Source organism: Leucoraja erinacea, chromosome 32 (assembly GCF_028641065.1).
Source record: "Leucoraja erinacea ecotype New England chromosome 32, Leri_hhj_1, whole genome shotgun sequence".
NCBI lineage: Eukaryota > Metazoa > Chordata > Chondrichthyes > Rajiformes > Rajidae > Leucoraja > Leucoraja erinaceus.
In genome coordinates this window covers 493,310-513,254 of record NC_073408.1, presented here as the reverse complement: position 1 = coordinate 513,254, position 19,945 = coordinate 493,310, and the positions used below count along the sequence as shown (strand labels likewise).

The following is a 19,945-nucleotide window of genomic DNA, read 5'->3' as shown; positions in this document are numbered from 1 at the left end:
TGTCGATGTCTGTGCATTGTACAATATTCTGGAATTATTCCAGCTTCTTTTCCAGGATGTATCTAATGATTCCAAGTGGAAATAACTACTGGTCCTTTATGCAGCCCCTTCTCCATCTGCACCCCACATCCTGCCAACATCAAAATGGGGAGAGGAGTGTAAAACTATTGTATGTAAAAGATGATCCCCTTTCTTGCCTGACAGCAATATCATCCACTGTCCTAACATTAGGAACCCCCAGAATGACAATTACTTATGCCTTCCTGAGAAGGAATGGTTTTTTTTTTAGGATTTATTGAAATTAAATGTCCCACCCTTGCCATGGTTGGGGACTTAGCCAGGTCATCCAGGTGCAGGCAGCTCTGTGGCAAAGTATAATGCAACTTTCATTGGGACAAGGGGCTATTGATGAAGGTGGCGAGTGACCCAGGGGATTACCTACAGTGCTGCAATACAGAGAGGAGAGCTGCTACCTGGGGCATATCGTCTTACGTTTCCTGTCCGACATCAAATCCTGTCAGCAGCTCGAGCCATTTACTGGGATCAAACATGTCAGGAGTCACTCTCATCAAAAACCCACTATTCACTCGTCCTAATTAATTGTGGACCCGTTGCCCTATAAGGGGGTGATTTTCTAATGTCAGTCACAGTTGCTTTTCAACAGGTGGTGCGTGGTCTGTTGCTAACTGTGGATGTGTAATATACACACACACACACACTGCCTCAACATTGAATTAATAAACGGCACAGACAGACAATCCCTGAACACTCTTTCAAGGTGTACCAGGAAGTAGTGTTGCTTGGGCAATCTGCTTTGCCTAGCACTCTGTGACCATCTAGAAATGTCAGCCTTTTCTTTCCCTGACACTAAATCATTTATTGTCCCACATTTTAAATGCTAAGCCTCCACCTGGCATGGTCTTCCCAGAATCTCAAGATAAGTTCATACATCATAGGACCTTCTTCTTGCGTATGGTGTGCACAGTCTAAAGTTGTCGGACAACTTGTTCTATTTGATTGTGCATGGCGGGTTGATAGCATTCGTCGAAACAGGGCGGGTGGACCAGGTGAAGGTTGCAATCTCCCAGCCCATCATGGGAGCTGAATTAGGCTTTATTGACTTTATTGTCAGTAAACGGTGCTCCACAGAAAGGGGTTGCTGTTTGACACAGTTTATTTAGCTGGAGTATTACAACATTCAGGGCAACAATGACAATCAAAACACTCAGCAGTTCTTGGTTGAATACATGGGACATATACAATCTTCATCAGAGTAAAATATCTTACCGACATCGCGTTGGGAGAAAACCCATACGCAATGATTACTGTCGGGTTAACGCAACTAACAGCCTCTTGCCTCAAGGTAACAACTTGTACGCTTTTTGGCAGGTCCAGGTGAGGATTTATCTTTTTCTCCTAGAGTGACCAAGGTATTTGTGGGAAAACAACTAGTCATATGTGGGAGAGAAGAAGGGATGGTACTTGATGGGGTTGGATGACCTGATGTTGTGGGTCCATGAAGTATCTGATTATTGATCGGGGTCAGAGTTTGGAGACCCATGATAGCCGAGCCTGTGATCTGCTGGAGGTGATGCTCCAGTCTTGGTTCCTGCTCAATGGGAATAGGCCAAATACTAACTGTTGTTGTGTTAAAGCAATGATAGAAGAAAATGAGAATATTCTCTTGAGTATGAGCAGTGACTGCCCTCTACTGTGGACATTTGACACCACAATGAGATATCGTGCTCAAAGAAGCAAAGGGTGTGATGGGATCCGTGAGAAATGATTAAATATTCTTCTGTCAGAATGTTGGATGAAGGATTGGTCTGCCTGTGTTCTTCATCTCTAGTCTGTGTATCTGTGAATCTTCAATGTAAATATACCTAATGGAACCATGACATGGTCCCCTGGGGAAAACAGCCATAAACTGGCCATAACATTGCTACTTGCAATAGTTCTTCACTTTTAGTGGAGAATCTTGTGTTTCAAGTCAAGTCAAGTCAAGTTTATTTGTCACCTACACATACGAGATGTGCAGTGAAATGAAAGTGGCAATGGGAAAGCATCAGGAAAATGGGAGAATAATTCAACAGCTTAAGGCAGTCGGACCAGCTTTGTTTATTAAGATCTCTGTGGATTCACAACACTTGGGACACACAAATGTGTTGAACAGCCTCTGGCGGCCTTTTGTTCCAATGAGTTTCAGATTCAGCTTTGCTTTTTACTTTCAACATAGCGAGCGAGAAGGGAATATCGTACAGGACAAGGTGCGGAGTTATCGAGTGGGAACCAGGAAAAGACAAATGAACAATGGTTGGTTATGATGTGATATGTTTCACAAGGTCCAATCAGAGCAGATTGTGTTTACAGTGCAACCCACCCCTGAGTCATCCTGCCTTCATCCAATCATTGTGACGTTTAGACATGGCACTTTTATTTAATATTACACTTCTGGGATGCTTAAGAAGGAAGTAAAACCAGGCAGGATTTAATCCACTGTTGCTTCAATGTCCCAAAGGGGCTGATACGATGACAATGGTCAGTAACGCTCTTTGCCCGTGAGCACGAGAACAATTTCAGCTTCATCCATAAATCAGTGGGGAATCATTCAACCCATCTCATTGGGTGAGAAATTGGCTCCACATGTTCAGTTACCTCTGGGTGCCTCATCAGATGGGCCTTAATTAAATTTGGTTTCTCCATGAGGAGGTCCAGCATCACCCAAGACTAAACGCATGATGTAGTGGTGGCTGTGGGAGCCATCATCAAAATTCCATTCCAATTAATGCAAGAATTTTGGAATCTGATGACATTGGACAGCTGCTAATATATTGCATCTTTAGTGCGAGTGACATATTCTTAGCTATGGTTGTTGAAAATACGTTAACAATTAAAGCCATTGATATATGTGTTGGATTAACATGTGTGGAGAAAGGGAAGGATCTTGTGCGGAAGGGGTTTGAGGAAAGTAGGGGTGTAGAACATCACTCGACGTGGGAGTGAAAGGCCAACGGGCCTGTTCCCAAACTGTCAATGATCTAACGATGCAAGACAAGGTAGAACGCAAACCCTCAAGTGTGTACCTTGCTGGTTGGACAGTAATAGGTGGGTTGCGATCCTTTGATTCAGGAGTGTTGCCAGACAGACCACAGGATGCTGAGGATAATGATGTAGACTGTGACCACCAGCAGATACACACGATAGAGGAGAACATCCAACACATATCCCACCTCCAGCCACTCCTTGGCGATGTCCCTGAACCGTTCCCGCTTCTCCAGGAAGTGGCGGATGGCTGACACCTCATGCAGGATACAGTCTACTCCCTGCAGCGAGTCTGACACGGGCGGTCCTGGCTCATCGGACACGTTGCATGGTGCTTCATTCCTGCAGCCAATCTGCGCCACTGCTGAGGTCAAATTAAACCATGTCCTGAGGTGAACATTTACCTTTTCCCACGATAAACCCACCCATCTCTGAACTCCTTCAGGCCGATAATTCTTTACAAACTCCAATTCTGGCCTCGTGTACATTCATGACTTCAATTACTTGAACCTTCAACCCTTCGCTTGTACATTTTACACCTCTGTAAAAATCTCCGCTATCAAACCACAGTCACAATATTCTTAAAGCTTGCTTCCTTCACCAAGCATAAAACTACATGTCCTTGTGCTTCATGTAGTGTAGTCATAGAGTGATACAGTGTGGAAACAGGCCCTTCAGCCCAACTTGCCCACACTAGCCAACATGTCCTAGCTACACTAGTCCCACTTGCCTGCATTTGGTCCATCTCCCTCCAAACCTGTCTATCCATGCTTAGAGTCCCATTTGTCTGATAACATTTGCACAGTGTATGTTGGGATATAAGATGATTTATTATTAAAACTCTCTGCTGGCGAGAGATTCTCCATGTGATCAGAGCATCTTGTGCATAACACGTCTCAGAAATATCCAAACTATTCCTAATTCTAGTTATTTAAATTACAAATAGAAACATTTATCACTTAGGTCTTGTCTTTCATGACAACAGGGCATTGCAAAATGCTTAGCAATTATTGACGTCAAGTTAATGTGGTGCCTAGGGTGCAATATAGGTGTCTGGACAATTGATATGTAAACAGCCAGTATCAGATAATCTATTGGAGTGATGTTGGCTGAAAGGTAAGCAGAGGCAGTGCCCTGGGGACTCTAGTCTTCCTTGAATGAGTGCCGCAGTTAATGTAACATCCTCCTGACAATGCCACGGCTACTTGCTTTGCCCTCACTTCTGACAGACGGCACCTTTGAGAAGACAGTCAGTCTTTCACTGGAACTCTAGCCTTCATTCTGCGCTCAATATCTCCAACTAAATGAGGGTGGAACTGAATGATTCAATGATTCTTCATGTACCCAGGTACGGTGACATTTATAGTTTTGCAAACAATCCATTCAAATTATACTCTAGATAATCATAGATAAGTATACAAGTCTAATGCTTGTAATGCAGTGTGTGTATGACAGGGCTTCACCAGGGCAGGACACAGAGTTGCCACGTTACGGCCACCAACTTGTATCCAAGTCTTATCTTGGCCTTGAAGGCCCGTTGTCCTGACGTCCACACTGGGTCAGTGGTGTGGGCCGGGCGTGAAGAGACAGAATGGATTATTCTCAACACTTCACAATCGGTGAAAACCTTTGCAAAGGTTCAGCAGCTTATTGGACATTAATTTGAAACCTCACTGCCACGTTTACTATTTCGAACGTGGTGACTGTGTTTGGGGTAATTTTCCACTGGTTGGTTCATTAATCACCAGACTACCTGGGATGCAATGAGTCATGGTCCAACTTGATGTTTTACATGTTGCATGTCACAAATCCCCTTCCATGCACTCGATGAGATACAGCACAGAAACAGGCCCTTCAGCCCACTGGGCCCATGCTAACCACCAGACAACCAACCCTACTTTAACTCATTTTATTCTCCCCACATTCCCATTAACTCCTCAGCCACTCGTCAACATGGGGAGGAAGGTGCAAAGTCCACAGGGGGGACATGCAAACTCCAGACAGACAGCATTGAAGACTAGGAATAAATTTGGGTTGTTGGAGCTGTGATCAGTAGCTTTATGTTCAGTCAGACGACGGTGAATCTGTGGGAATCATTGCCAGACGCTGTGGAGGCCAAGTCAATGGTGGAGATAGACAGAGTCTTGATTAGTACGGGTGCCAGGGTTATGGGGAGAAGGCAGGAGAATGGGGTTAGGAGGGAGAGGTAGATCAGCCATGATTGAATGGCAGAGTAGAATTGATGGGCCGAATGGCCTATTTCTGCTCTTATCACATGGTCTTATTGTTGAGTAGAGATTCCTTGTTCCTACTTACAAAGTCCGTAGGTAATTGTTGGTTCTCCACTGCCTCGAGACTGGTCCTCAACTCTGTACCATAATAGCAACTACTTTAGACAGTTAGAGAGCCACAGCTATTTAACTCATTAAATAACAGTACAGTGGGTTCATTTATTAGGAAATCAATCCTAGGATTTATTGACGTTAATGTCTTGCTTTGCTTATTGTTTACTGTGTCTGCAGAGATGAGGGAGTTCTGGTGCAAGCTGTTACTGGGGCAACATTCAAGTATTGGGCAGGTCCCTCTGACCTATCAAATCATCCAGCATGGAAACAGGCCCTTCGGCCCAACTCATCCATGCTGGCCAAGGTGCTACATCCAAGCTAGTCCTATTTGGCCGGGTTTGTTCACATGTTCTAGGAGCAGAATTAGGCCATTCGGCCCATCAAGTCTGCTCTGTTATTGAATCATGGCTGATCTGTCTCTCCCTCCTAACCCCATTCTCCTGCCTTCTCCCTACCCCCCTGATACCCGTACTAATCCCATGTGGCCCATAGCTCTCTAAACCTTCCCTTTCCATGTCCTGCTTGAACCTAGTTCACCTCAGTCCCTCGTTTCCGAATGCAATGACAAATTGTGGGGAAACTATCTGGTTTCGGTGGGACCCATCACTTACCAGGGTTGTGTTTCCTGTCGTACGGCAGTGCAGGGCTGGGCGGCTTTTTGTTGGGGATACAGAACCAGACGGTGACCTTTTCCAGAACCAAGTGCTTGAGCCATTCAGGGACCTGTGGCTGGAGGTCCTGCTTGTGGATCAATCGTACGATGAAAATAGTCTCTGTCAGGCTGATGACCAGCAAGGCCATGCACACCACAAAGTACACGCCTGGAACATAGATGGCCAAGTGAGAGAGCAGAGCATACATGCACACCGCAAACTACACACCTGAACATAGATGGCCAAGTGAGAGAGCATACATGCACACCACAAAGTAGCACGCCTGGAACATAGATGGCCAAGTGAGAGAGCATACATGCACACCGCAAACTACACGCCTGGAACATAGATGGCCAAGTGAGAGAGCATACATGCACACCACAAACTACACGCCTGGAACATAGATGGCCAAGTGAGAGAGCATACATGCACACCACCTACACGCCTGCAAGTGAGAGAGCATACATGCACACCACAAACTACACGCCTGGAACATAGATGGCCAAGTGAGAGAGCATACAGTAGTCCATTACTGCTAGAGTTCCCCTTAATAAATTTCCACACACTCTACATTGATACTTAATATACATATTATGGTATACTGTACAATATACATATTATAGTATACTGTACAATATACATATTATAGTATACTGTACAATATACATATTATAGTATACTTGCAAGGTTTTTAATGCTCGACAAATGCTACAAGAACATTTTCTCTTTAAAAGACACAGGCTCAAGCAAATTTAAAATGCATGAATAGTCCAATTTTGGATTCAACCCAAACTACCGCCCAAGACATAACAAGAATGGTCAGGAAAGTGGGGCTAGTTCCACTCACCTATCAGCGGCGTGCCAATTGCCGTGGCTGGAAGGGTATCGGATACAATGATCAGGAAGACGGAATAGCCCAAGAGAAGGGTGATTTTAAAGGAGACTCGCTCTGCACAATCTGGAGGCAAATTAAAGCCAATGATGTCCATGAGCATCAACAAGATGCTGGGCAGCAGCAGGTTGACGGCATAAAACAAGGGCCGTCTTCTGATGACCAGCTAAGAGAAAGCAAGGGGAGAAATATTCTTGTGACAACTCCAACAATGAACGATGTTTAGTTTAGAGATGCAGCACTGACCCACCGAGTCCACACTGACCATCGGTCACCCTTCACACTAGTTCTATGTTATCCCACCTTCTCACCCACTCCCTACACACCAGGGGCAACTTACAAACCTGCACAGAGAGTGGTGAGTCTGTGGAACTCACAGAGAATGGTGAGTCTGTGGAACTCACAGAGAATGCCTCAGAGGGCTGTGGAATTCTCTGCCTCAGAGGGCGATGGAGGCTCTGGATGCTTTCAAGAGAGAGCTAGATAGGGCTCTTAAAAATAGCGGAGTCAGGGGATATGGGGAGAAGGCAGGAACGGGGTACTGATTGGGGATGATCAACCATGATCACATTGAATGGCGGTGCTGGCTCGAAGGGCTGAATGGCCTACTGCTGCGTCTATTGTCTATTGTCTATTGTCTTTGGGATGTGGGAGGAAACCGGAGCACCCGGTGGAAACCCACACGGTCACAGGGAGAACGTGCAAACTCCACACAGGCAGCACCCGAGGTCTGGATTGAACCCGGGTCTCTGGCGCTGTGAGGCAGCAACTCTACCCGCTGCGCCACTGTTACACCCCTCAAAACAACAAAGGAGTACAGGATGAATGCGGGACCAAAGTTGATAGTGTTGGATAATTATCACTGAGAAAAAGCAGTGCCCTTGTTAGTAACGACTCTGTGCACCTTCACTGATGACATCAAAGACTCAACACCATTCCTGAGAGTTAGATCACACCTGAACTACAAGGATACATGCACCAGGAAGTGAGGAACAGACCAGGCCTCTTTACTCTGACGGAGGCTGAGAGGTGACATAGTAAGTTTTTGAACGATGAAGAGGTTTGAAAGGGGTGATGTGGAAAGAATGTTCCCTTGTGGAAGGTTCAGCTCAAGGCTTACAGCAGCAATAACATCCATGAATTAAGAAAACCATTCTTTACCCAAAGAGCAATGAGACTATGGGACAAATCCTCATGTAAAGGGAGTTGACACATTCTTGATGTGAAGGACAAGGTGGTTATGAATATGCCGATAGCTTTAGCTGAGGAACAATGGGAGCAGAGTATAAATGCCAACGTGGACTAAAACAGACTGAAATATGGTCCCATCCTAAAACATCACCTGTCCATTCCCTCTGCAGATGCTGGCTGACCCGCTGAGTTCCTCCAGCACTTTGTGTTTTGCTTATGATTCCAGCATCTGCAGTTCCTTGTGTCTCCACTAATCCTGCATGTTCTACGTATAGTTTGTGATGTAACGCCACCATTTGCTTTGCTGAGATCAAAGGCTACCTGTACATTAAGTGTGGAAACTTACATAGAAACGCATTTCTGCATAGCCATCATTGGTCACTTCCCGCTCCAGGTTGAATTCGTTGAATTGTGTGTTGATGTAGAGAAGTTCCCATTCCCCTTTGTTCATGAAGATGCTCCGATCATATTTCACAGCCTCGGGTGATCGCAGCAGAGAGATGTTGATATCCCGAACTAGACACATTAAGGCAAAGCCATTGCAGCACCGATATGAGATCACCATTGCAGCACCAACATTGCAGTTAATGTTTGTAACAGCGCATTGGCCACAGATCGCAACTTCCTACTGGAGTGGAGACCATCGGCCAAACATACTTGCTGCAAGTGCCATTACCTGACGTCCACACGTGACTTGCAGGATGTAAATATGCATGAGTTTAGTTTATTGTCACGTGTACCGAGGTACAGTGAAAAGCTTGTTGCGTGTTAACCAGCCAGCGAAAAGACAATAAATGATTACAATTAAACCGTCCCCCATGTACAGATATAGGATAACGTTTAGTGCAAGATAAAGTCTAGGAGGTCCGATTAAAGTATACATGCTAGATTTGTCTACTTTCAGGTTTGCTGAAGAACGTTATCCAATGATTTCTTGAACAAATGCACTGGATAATATTAAGGATCCTTTAGCACTTCCCACTTTCCAACTGATAATTGTTTGAAGTTTGCAATGGTAAGCTATGGAAAAGTGTTAATTTTACTGATAGAACCAAACCTGTTCTCCCAATCTTCATTTGGCACAAGTCGTTCATTAGGACAGTTTGTTAATGGTGAATTGTATCATTTTCACAAAGTATACCAATGATATCTTTGGAATAACATTATTCCCCACCAATTTAGTGGTTAATTTGATTTATACATCTATTCTTACTCTGATATGAATAGGCCAGCTGTACATGAAATTAGTGAGAATGTACTTGGAATATTGTGCGCTGTTCTGGTCCTCGAGCTGTTCAGGAAGGATGGGATTGAGCTCAAGAGGGTGCAGAAAAGATTCACAGGGTTATTGTCAGAACTAGATGACTTGAGTTATAAGGAGATAGCAGAGGTCGGGATTGTTTCCCTTGAAGCTGAGAGTTAACTTTACAGAGATGTATCAAATCATGAAAGGCATGGATTGTGACTGCAGTTCCCAAGGAATCTCAAAGTAAAAGGGCATAGGTTTGAGATGAGAGGGGGGAGATCTACAGGGGACCCAAGGGGCATGATTTTCCACACAAAGAGTTGTTCATCTATGGACACTGGACAGATGAAGTGATGGAAGTGACTGAGTAAAATTACAATGTTTAAAAGACATCTGGACAGGTAGCTGGAAGGAGAAAGGTTTAGAGAGATATGGGTCAAATGCAGGCAAATAGCTCGGGAAGACACCTTGGTCAGCAGGGATGAGAGATCAAAGGGCCTGTTTCCTTTTGTTATAACTCTATGGCTCTGGTTGAATATTTCCAACAGTTAGAAATTGTAGGAGCAATGATCTGGGGAAAGAATTTAAAAAAAAGCTTTGCAGAGTCTTAAGAAAAATGTTACAGGACTAGATCAAGGTGTACATGGACTTAAATGGTTGAGAAATAATGAACATGGAATCTACATAAATGATCAATAACACCAGAGACTGTTAATTGAAATGAACAGAGGAACAGAATAAATTGGAAATCAATATTAGAAGAACATTTCCTAACCTGGTAAGCGATTAGTGTGTTTTGTAACCAAGTAGAAACATGAGCTGGGGTGAAATTGGAATAAACATCATTTTCCTGAATGACCTTTTCCCAGTTTTAACATGGCTTCCTGGTCTCAATGATCTAGAACACTCTGAGCTACGAGGTTCCTTCATAAACAACTCAGTTTTTCTGTAAGACTTCAGTGGGGCGGTGGAAGCTAAATCACATCACTTCCCTGCTATCATCAATCTGCCTATCCAATCCCACCACACATCTGCCTGACCCACTGACTTAGAAACATAGAAACATAGAAACATAGACAATAGGTGCAGGAGTAGGCCATTCGGCCCTTCGAGCCTGCACCGCCATTCAATATGATCATGGCTGATCATCCAACTCAGTATCCTGTACCTGCCTTCTCTCCATACCCTCTGATCCCCTTAGCCACAAGGGCCACATCTAACTCCCTCTTAAATATAGCCAATGAACTGGCCTCCCCACACTTGTGTTTTGCTCCAGAATCTGCAGTTCTTTGTCTCAGTTCCTCCATCCTTTCTCTTCCTTTATCCCTTTCTTTTCTTTTCCTCCTTTTTTACCTTTTTTTCCTTTTGATCATAGTTTTTTTCCGTTCGTTTCCACTTGTACGTGAAGGTGAAGATGGCTGGAACCACTAAACATGTCATTGTGCGTTACATTCCAGGTGGTTTGAGTAGTGTCCAACCCTTGAACTCTCCCTGTTGGTCATTGCAACTGATTTTGTAAAACAAATTACTTTATTGGCCATTTTACAGCTCGTGATTTTTTTCACCATTTTCACTGAAGTTGAAGTTGGACATCTTCCTTTCTAATGTCTCATCGTGCAAACCTCTACCAAGCAGAGCGGCCAGCTCAGTTACTTACTGTTGTGTAGCCAGCTAGTAAAGGTGAAGGTACAGTTCTGGACATCGAATGGAAAGCTGTAGATCTCCAGGCTGCAGGCAGTGACCACCTGGATAGGTTTGTAATTCTTCACTTGACCCTCGTGGTTGACGTAAACGTACGGAATATCTGGAGATTTACCTACATCGACACTGAAAGAAAACTTGTGCTTAAGCCGGCAACACGGGGTCCAGATAAGGTGAAGATAGACACAAAAAGCTGGAGTAACTCAGCGGGATAGGCAGCATCTTTGGAGCGAAGGAATGGGTGACGTTTCAGGTCTAGACCCTTTTTCAGACTGATGTCACCTATTCCTTCTCTCCAGAGATGCTGCCTGTCCCACCCTGTTACTCCACCTTACTCCAGAGTTATTCCAGCATTTTTGTGTCTTTCCTCGATTTAAAGCATCTGCAGTTCCTTCCTACACATAAGGTGACGAGGGTCTGTGGAGAGTGTCGGTCAAAGACTCGACCAGTCTGGCCAAGAGATGTGTCCATTTACAGGACATGGACATTATTGGTGAAGCCAGCATGCATGGTTCCATTCCCCTCCATGGCCCACACTTGTTCCTTGCAAGACCATCCCTGGGTTGAGAATGTCACAGGGAGAACGTGCAAACTCTACATGGGCAGCAGCCGAGGTTGGGATTGAAGGCAGAGCCCTGGAGCTCTGCATGGCAGCACCAACAGTGAAGGAATTGAGTGAATGACATGGGATTTTACAATGGTCCTGTGTCAGGTGGTCTCTGCTACTGATACCAGCTTTACATTATAAATGTATTTGCTAATTGAATTTACATAGAGTGAAGGACATAGAGTGAAGGACATGATGAGTCTTTGGAGCATGCTAGAGTTACATTAACAGCATGTTACAGACTGAATCTTGTTTTTATGTCCCGCCAATAATATGAATTGCCTATTTAAAAAAATATTTCAACACGCTATCTTAATATTTTTATTGCTCCACAGGTACCGAACATTGGTTGGTGGGTTGGAGGGGCTATCAGAAACACGAGGAATGGCGATATGTTGATTTGGAAATAGCTGAGAGGTAACAAATACTTAAATATTCCGAGATTTGGGTTAAAAAAAATCACCAAGAAAGTTAAAAAAAACGAATCCAAACTCTTGCTAATAAGAGTTTAGAAATAGCCAGCGGTGATATTTAAACATGAACCTCTTTGTGTCAGAGTCTAGTACAAGTTGTGTGTGGTTCTTGATTAGTACAGGTGTCTGGGGTTATGGGGAGAAGGCAGAATGGGGATAGGAGGGAGAGATTGATCAACCATGATTGAATGGCGGAGTAGACTTGATGGGCCGAATGGCCTAATGCGGCTCCTTGAACTTATGAGCTTGTACAAGTTGTATATTTTAGTCTGTGTCACCATTAATAATAAAATATAGGACTTACAATTCATTTATTAAAATGTCCGGCACCCAAATATTTTCTGTGGGAATTGATAACTGAATGATGTTGTCAAAATCCTGTGGATCCCACTGCAAGAACTCGTCTGTCCAAAACTGTAATGCATCGGAGAGAGATCATTAACTAATGTTTGTACCCAGCTCTGAAAAATGTCCACTCACAGAACAGGACGTTGCACAATATGATCCCACTTTCCCGAGCTGCTCACAAATTCTCCCGAATCAGCTATGATCATATTGAATGGTGGTGCTGGCTTGAAGGGCCAAATGGCCTACTCCTGCAACTATTATCTATTGAGTTTTCCCCTTGATTTGAACTCGGAGAATGTTCGTAACGGGTCAGTTTTTCTCCTCCTGACTATCTTTTTACTCGTGGACATTTTTTGTCGTGCTGGAAAAACCATCCCGACGGTTGGCATCACGAGCTGCTACGATCTATCTACGGACCCCTTACAAACATTCTCCCAGTTTGAATCAAGGGGAAAACTCGGGAGAACTCGTGAGCAGCTCGGGAAAGTGAGACAAGCCCTTAACTCTATTTCTTGACCTGCAGTATTTTCTATCTTACAACATAGATGGGTTTGATGGACAGCCGGTAAACGTTCCAATATTGCTATCAATGGGACATCCTAAACAGATCATTATTTACCTATAGCTTTTATTTTACATTTAATCACAATGTCCCACTCTTAGTCAAGTCTGTGCAGTTAATGTCTTACCTGTCGGTACCAGATATATGTGGTTAGAACTTGATTTTTCTCATCCTGCAATTAGATAAAGCAATCCATCAACCAATCATCTTTTGTAATAGTTGGGGATGTGGAATAATCGCACTCAATGGACTGTGTGTGCATGTGCGTGTGTGTGTCTGTATGTGTGTCTGTGTGTGTGTGTGTGTGCATGTGTGTGTGTGTGTGTCTGTATGTGTGTCTGTGTGTACGTGCGTGCGTGCGTGTGTGTGTCTGTATGTGTGTCTGTGTGTGTGTGTGTGTCTGTATGTGTGTCTGTGTGTGTGTGTGTGTGTCTGTATGTGTGTCTGTGTGTCTGTATGTGTGTCTGTGTGTGTGTGTGTCTGTCAGTCAGCCTGTGTGTATCAGCCTGTCTCTGTCACTGTCTCTCTGTCTGTGAGTGCACATATGAAGGAGTCTTGTCTAACATAGAAAGATGAGTGGGCCATTCAGCCCTTTGTAACTGTTCCATCACTCAGACTCATTGCTTGATCTCCATTTAACGAATTTTTGGCCTTGATTTAAGTTTTTTAAAATAGTAAATAGTTCAGGCATGTGGGGGTGTGGGCATGTGGGGGTTCAGGCACGGGGACCAATTGAGTTGCTTTGCTATGAAGCAGAGAAGTTGCCAGAGGTGTGAATGTTGAACCCAGACGGCACGCGGCTACATACCACGTTTAGGATGGCGTACACCATCAAGTCGATGGCCACTGTTGTTGTTCTCCTCCAGTCCCGCACTGGTCGGACTGCCTTGGAGTAGTTGGCCATTAGATAGTTCGAAAGCTCCAGGGTTGTAGAATGATTTCCCATTGGCTGCACTGAAAATGATGGTGAAAATGCATTAGAAACAAAATAATTTGCAACAGCCAAAAATAAGGTAGAAAGGTGCTCAGTTGGGGAAAGGATTGCTGCGCTAACATGCATAGTCTCAAGGGGCCGAATGGCCTTTCTCTAGGTCATAAAGAAGTTACTGGGAAATGTGGGAAGAAACTGGAGCACCCTGAGAAAACCCACGTGGTCACAGGGAGAACGTGCAAACTCCGTACAGGCAGCACCCGTGGTTTAGGTAGAACAGTGTCGCCCCTGGAGGACGTTTCTAGAATACATTTTGTGTCCATTTCAATTCTCAATGAAAGACTGTTGTGTAATCTGGACACTGTTTTAATGCAGGAGGCAAAGCCAGTTTGTATAAACCGTAGAGGCACAACGGGACAGGCAGCATCTCTGGAGAGAAGGGATGGGTGACGTTTCGGGTCGACACCCTTCTTCAGACTATATAGCAAGTTCTCACACGTATCAATGTCCAGCAATAACTAAATAATTGATTGCATCGGTCATAAACATAGATTTTTATCCACAGTCACTGGTATGAAACACTCACACATTGTTGCAACAGTATTGTACAGTGTTCCCAGACTTCAGTTCTATTTCTATTTCATTTTGTGTTTATTTATCATCTGCGTAAATGTTGCAACTCCTTGTTTTTGTAATTCAATATTTAATTCTTGAGGACTGAGGATGATAAACGATAGAGATGTCACTTCATGTCATTAATTGAGCCATCCAATGTCTATGCCACGTAGCTCTGTCCATATTATTGCCCTTTAAGCACTCATGCAATTCCTTTTCCAAAGCTTATCTTGAATTTGCTGTGATTGCCCTTTGAGGCAGAACATTTCAGACATCACCCATCACCTCTGGTAAAACAATGTCTTTGTCCCTGGCTCTCGTTCCGCTCGTTCTAAATATTTTTCCGCAGGTTTGTTGAGATGTCTATTTATCTTTCATTGTTTAGTGACCATATCTGCACAAGCCACAGTATCTCTGAAGCTGGAGTTTTTGGCACAAGATTAGCTAAAAGTGGAAGGAAATAAAATTATAGTAATTTTGCAAAATAATAATGGAATAAGTGAAGGTAGACACAAAATACTGAGAACTCAGCGGGTGAGGCAGCACCTATGGAGGGGAGGAATAGGCGATGACAAGAGAAGGAATCACCTATTCCTGCTCTCCATAGATGCTGCCTCGCCCACTGAGTTTCTCCAGCATTTTTTGTCTACCTTCAATTTTTTCCAGCATCTGCAGTTCTTTCTTAAACAATGGAATAAGTGACTTCAAAGTGCTAGAAGTTAACTCCTGACAGAGTTTCGAGACACACTTTAGAGGCATAGTGTGAAAACAGGCCCTTGGGTCGACCTGGTCCAGCCCAACCAGCAATTGCCCCGTGCACGAGCAGTATCCTACAAACCATGTGGTCACAGGGTGAATGTACAAACTCCGTACAGACAGCACCCGTAGTCAGGATCAAACCTGGGTCCCTGGCGCTGTGAGGCAGCAACTCTACCGCTGCACCACCGTGCCGCACATCCTCCATAAATGAATAGGGTGGCCTAGGACCAGACGATGAAGAATAGCTTCTCGAGGAAACTTTCAGAACGTGGTGCAAAGTATCAGCTTTAAGGATCATCTCCTGAAATGCATCAAAGATATCACAGGAAGGAACTGATGAGCTTAATTCTTGAAAAACTACTTCCATCCTGATAGAAAACATGATTGTATGGAGTTTAAGAGGGAACTGCAGATGCTGGAGAATCGAAGGTTACACAAAAAAGCTGGAGAAACTCAGCGGTTGCAGCAGCATCTATGGAGCGAAGGAAATAGGCAACGTTTCGGGCCGAAACCCTTCTTCAGACTGATTGTATGGAGGTTGTTGGCTTCTATCAGGTAACTCCACCAATAACCGCAACGTCTGTGTAGACTTTAGATTATGCATTGAATCTTGACACTAGTTGATCACCTATTGCCCAGTATAATGACATATTGGCTTCAGCAGGGCAGCAATTTATATTACAAGACCTAGCTCAAGGTACAAACTCGATACTGTTCCAAATAAGAGATGGGTGTGGGATGGAAGGTCGAGAGAGACAGTCATTTACATACAAGTTCACAAGAGCAACACAGATCTACCTACCTCCAGAAGATAGCAAAGCATTGAGAACTATGGACACAACTGCCCAGGATATGTGGAAGCTCATGTTGACTCTTGTACCTCTTGCAAGTCAGTGATTCTGAAGTCTAAAGGCAGATGTTTCAGTCGGGCAGTGAGCTGGAGGTCCACTGGAGCTGTTCAGGACAAAGGCAGTCTACTAATCCCGATTCTTCATTAAAAGTGACTTTAACCCAACCCGTGAGTGACTTCTGAAGAAGGGTCTCAGACCAAAACGTCACCTGTTCCTTCTCTCCAGAGATGCTGCCTGTGCCGCTGAGTTACTCCAGTTATTTGTGTCTGTCCATGCGTAACTTTGTTCCTCTGCTCCCCTAGTGTTTATGGACCGGCTGGTGATTCATGGCTCACGTAATCAGATGTACAGGAACTCAGTGTCGGGTTCCAGCCAGTATTACTAGCTGATGTCATCTCTGTAGCACTATCCAGCTTCAAGCAGAGTATTGCTCACTGCCCACAGAGTGAGTGACTGAGTCACCATCTCAACATCAGAATCCTAGAAAACTTCAAATTGATCAAAATAAATAGCAGATGACTCTGGACACGCTTTGATTTCAGAAAGTGGCAATTTATATAGAGGAATGTAATGCTCTAAAATTGGATCTGTATTTGATTTACAGGGATTTACAAATTGGATGATTGATTATATACTAAAAGTGTTTGTGGTTCAGGATCGTAGCTTAGTCGTTGCTGCCACTTAGTGAAGTGGAAACATTTCACTCTTGCCTACACGAATGTCATTCTCTTCCACACACGTTACCCTCTACTGATGGACACTGTAACTCACCAATGTCATCTTATCATTGTCAATGACTTGCTGGTTGTACAAAATATTTGCAACACGTTACATTACAAAGATGTCTTACAACTTTTGAGTCACCATCATTGCCTCATTAAAACATCAATGATTTGACATTACAATGACTTTTGCAACAGTGAAAAAGTTTATATTTCTGATCTCTCTGGTGATCAGTTAGATAGTTGAGCAACTTATCAGTGAGGGAAATTTAATCCACATTTCCACTTGCTTGCTAATGGCCAGTCTGTGTATGTCCCAGAGTTTGCTCAACACTATAATGTATTATAAAGGAGCAATTTGCTATTGAGTTTCACCCAGAGAAGGGAAATGCAATGAGGCATGTTTATCCGGCTCTACGCTGCACTACATATTCTCCCAAAGGAATCTTCCCCTCAGGCTACAAGCAATCAAGTCTGCAAACAGTTGGGTCAGATGACTTACAGATAATTTATTTAGTTGTTCAGCTATAAGTGAATCTTATTAAAGCGAATGGAAATAAGATTGGGATGCTGGTGAACTGCTGTTGGCAGTCTAATTCATGCACTAACAAAATATCATGTTAGGAAAAACAATGTTAATTTAATTTATTTCAATGTGACTCTTTGAGATATTTCATTATCAATAAGACAGGGAAGGTATGATATGAATTGAAGATTTATTATCTTTTAAGTGAGATATTAAAATATTCTCTTTCATTCTTGCATGATAATTTAACCTCGTAGTTCCTGGTCTGCTATAGACATGCTGGCGGCATAAACCTGTGCAAACTGGCACAAACCGGCACAAACCAGTGTAATCCTGCATATACCAGTGTTAACCACATATACCAGTGTTAACCAGCATATACCAGCATATACCAGTGTTAACCAGCATATACCAGTGTTAACCAGCATATACCAGTGTTAACCAGCATATACCAGCATATACCGGCATATACCAGTGTTAACCAGCATATACCAGTGTTAACCAGCATATACCTGCATATACCAGCAAAACCCTGCTGGCAGCGTAAAGCTAACATGTTTGTCTCTTTGTAAAATTATGAAATGTCCTGCAAAGTTGTATGTGCCTGAACATCTAGCACAGGTATAGAGCTGCTGGTGTCTGCTGCAGGAGCTGCTGGTGTCTGCTGCAGTGTTATGGGAGCTGCTGGTGTCTGCTGGTGTCTGCTGCGGGAGCTGCTGGTGTCTGCTGGTGTCTGCCGCAGGAGCTGCTGGTGTCTGCTGGTGTCTGCTGCAGGAGCTGCAGGAGCTGCAGGAGCTGCTGGTGTCTGCTGGTGTCTGCTGCAGGAGCTGCTGGAGCTCTGCTGCAGGAGTCTGCTGGTGTCTGCTGGTGTCTGCCGCAGTGCTGCGGGAGGTGATTCAATAATGTCCAGTCACATGAGGTCTCTGTATTTGCCCACTACGGACATCAGCTGGGCTACAGATTGCATTTGGGGGGGGGGGGGCATTACCCCGTCTTCTGATGCTAACCACTAAGTCTCTGCCTTCCCCCAACCTTGATCTCATGTGAATTCCCAGTTTCACTCAAGCTCTGATAGCCAGGCCTCCAGCTGCCACCAGCCTGCAAGTCTATTCATACATTACTGGGCGGCATAGAGTCGCAGCGGGCAGGGTGTAATTGTGACCTTGGGTGCTGTCTGTGTGGAGTTTGCACGTTCCCTCCCACATGCCAAAGACGTGTAGGTTTGTAGGTCGATTGGCCCTTTGTAAATTGCTCCCAGTGTGTAGGGAGTGGACGTGAAAGTGGGATAACATAGAACTAGTGTGAACGGCGTGGGCCGAATGGCCACAGATGCTGCTTGACCGGCTCGGTTCCTCCAGCACATTCTGTTTTTACTAAATGTTCAATATTACTCAATTATCCTGAAGGACTTAGTGGAAATCGATCTTCCCTTCAAGAGACAGGTGATATAAGCGGTAAACCAGGTAAGTGGGGAATGACTGAGCAAATCAAAGCTAAATAGATTAAAACCAGAGAGAAATACGTTGAGGTCATCTGGATTTCAATCTAAATTCATTTTACGGTAAAGCTAATGACTAGTTTCTGGTAAATGAGGAGCAAGTGGCCAAGATATTAGTTAGGTGGCGACAAGGTAGAATTACGAGGTTCCATTAGGTCAACCCGAACCTCGTCACCACACGCCCGCTATGTTGAATCAGAGCTGATTGGTGCCACGTTAGATCAAGTGGCACCAACGCCAATATTGTATTAACCGCCACCACCCCTGGCACCACCTGCCAGACGCCCGCCAGTCTCTGTCTCTGTGCCCATGCATCTCCTTCACACCTTGTCCCACTCACCTTGAAGCCCCCCCCAGCCTTGGACATTTCAACCCTTATCATTTTATATACTTCTTCAGCTTTAGTTATTCATTCACAATATGAGAAAGTCACGGGTAATATTATCATTGAGTCCTTATGTAATTGTTCCAACCAAGACCTCAACGGTGGAACAGGCGGAGGACGATGGCTGACCTTAGTGGAGGAACACGTCACAACGGCTGGGAAGGCGGATGGATGAAGGCTGCGGCAGAAAAGGGTCTCCGGTCGTCTTGGACTCCATGCCACTGGATCCTGACCCAGATCTGTCAAGGACCGTGGGGTGGCTGTCTGTCTGTGCACCAGTCTCCCCACGTTAAACAAAGTCACGCACAGGTGTCCTCCATATAGCAGCCGGGAGAGGTGAAGGAAAACACTAAATGCAAACCTCCACTGCCTTGTGGCGATTACCTTATTCAGGAAAGGTGAAGACTGGATCCGGTGGAACACGGGGAGGAGACCACCATTTGGTGGCCAACGGGTAGGAAGGTGGACCCAGCAAAGTGTGGTGGAGCACAATTAGGGCCCAATGTTCACGCATGTCACTGGTGGCCATCCACTGCATCCTGACCTATCGCCATCCGACTTGACTATGTCTTGCCCCTGGATCCAGATAGGCCGAGAT

At 44.4% G+C, this 19,945-nt stretch overlaps 1 protein-coding gene across 1 annotated transcript; it reads right to left on the bottom strand.

Annotated features, from left to right (window-relative positions):
* Window positions 1-1,156: 1,156 nt before the first annotated feature.
* Window positions 1,157-16,820, bottom strand: LOC129712234 (5-hydroxytryptamine receptor 3A-like). Its single transcript, XM_055660494.1, has 9 exons — window positions 16,168-16,820; window positions 13,869-14,014; window positions 13,188-13,232; window positions 12,455-12,564; window positions 11,027-11,196; window positions 8,470-8,639; window positions 6,888-7,098; window positions 5,999-6,208; window positions 1,157-3,406 (listed from the first exon to the last, which is right to left on the bottom strand). The coding sequence occupies exons 1-9, from the start codon at window positions 16,229-16,231 to the stop codon at window positions 3,126-3,128; spliced, it is 1,407 nt and encodes a 468-aa protein (XP_055516469.1). The 5' UTR covers window positions 16,232-16,820; the 3' UTR covers window positions 1,157-3,125.
* Between the last annotated feature and the right edge of the window lie 3,125 nt (window positions 16,821-19,945).

Coding starts and splice junctions, on each gene's coding strand:
- LOC129712234 (XM_055660494.1), bottom strand. CDS start 16,231: ATGAGCTTCCACATATCCTGGGCAGTTGTGTCCATAGTTCTCAATGCT. Junction 14,015..16,167: donor TGCTTTGCTATCTTCTGGAG/GTAGGTAGATCT, acceptor CATCATTTTCAG/TGCAGCCAATGGGAAATCAT. Junction 11,197..12,454: donor GACATTTTAATAAATGAATT/GTAAGTCCTATA, acceptor GTTTTCTTTCAG/TGTCGATGTAGGTAAATCTC.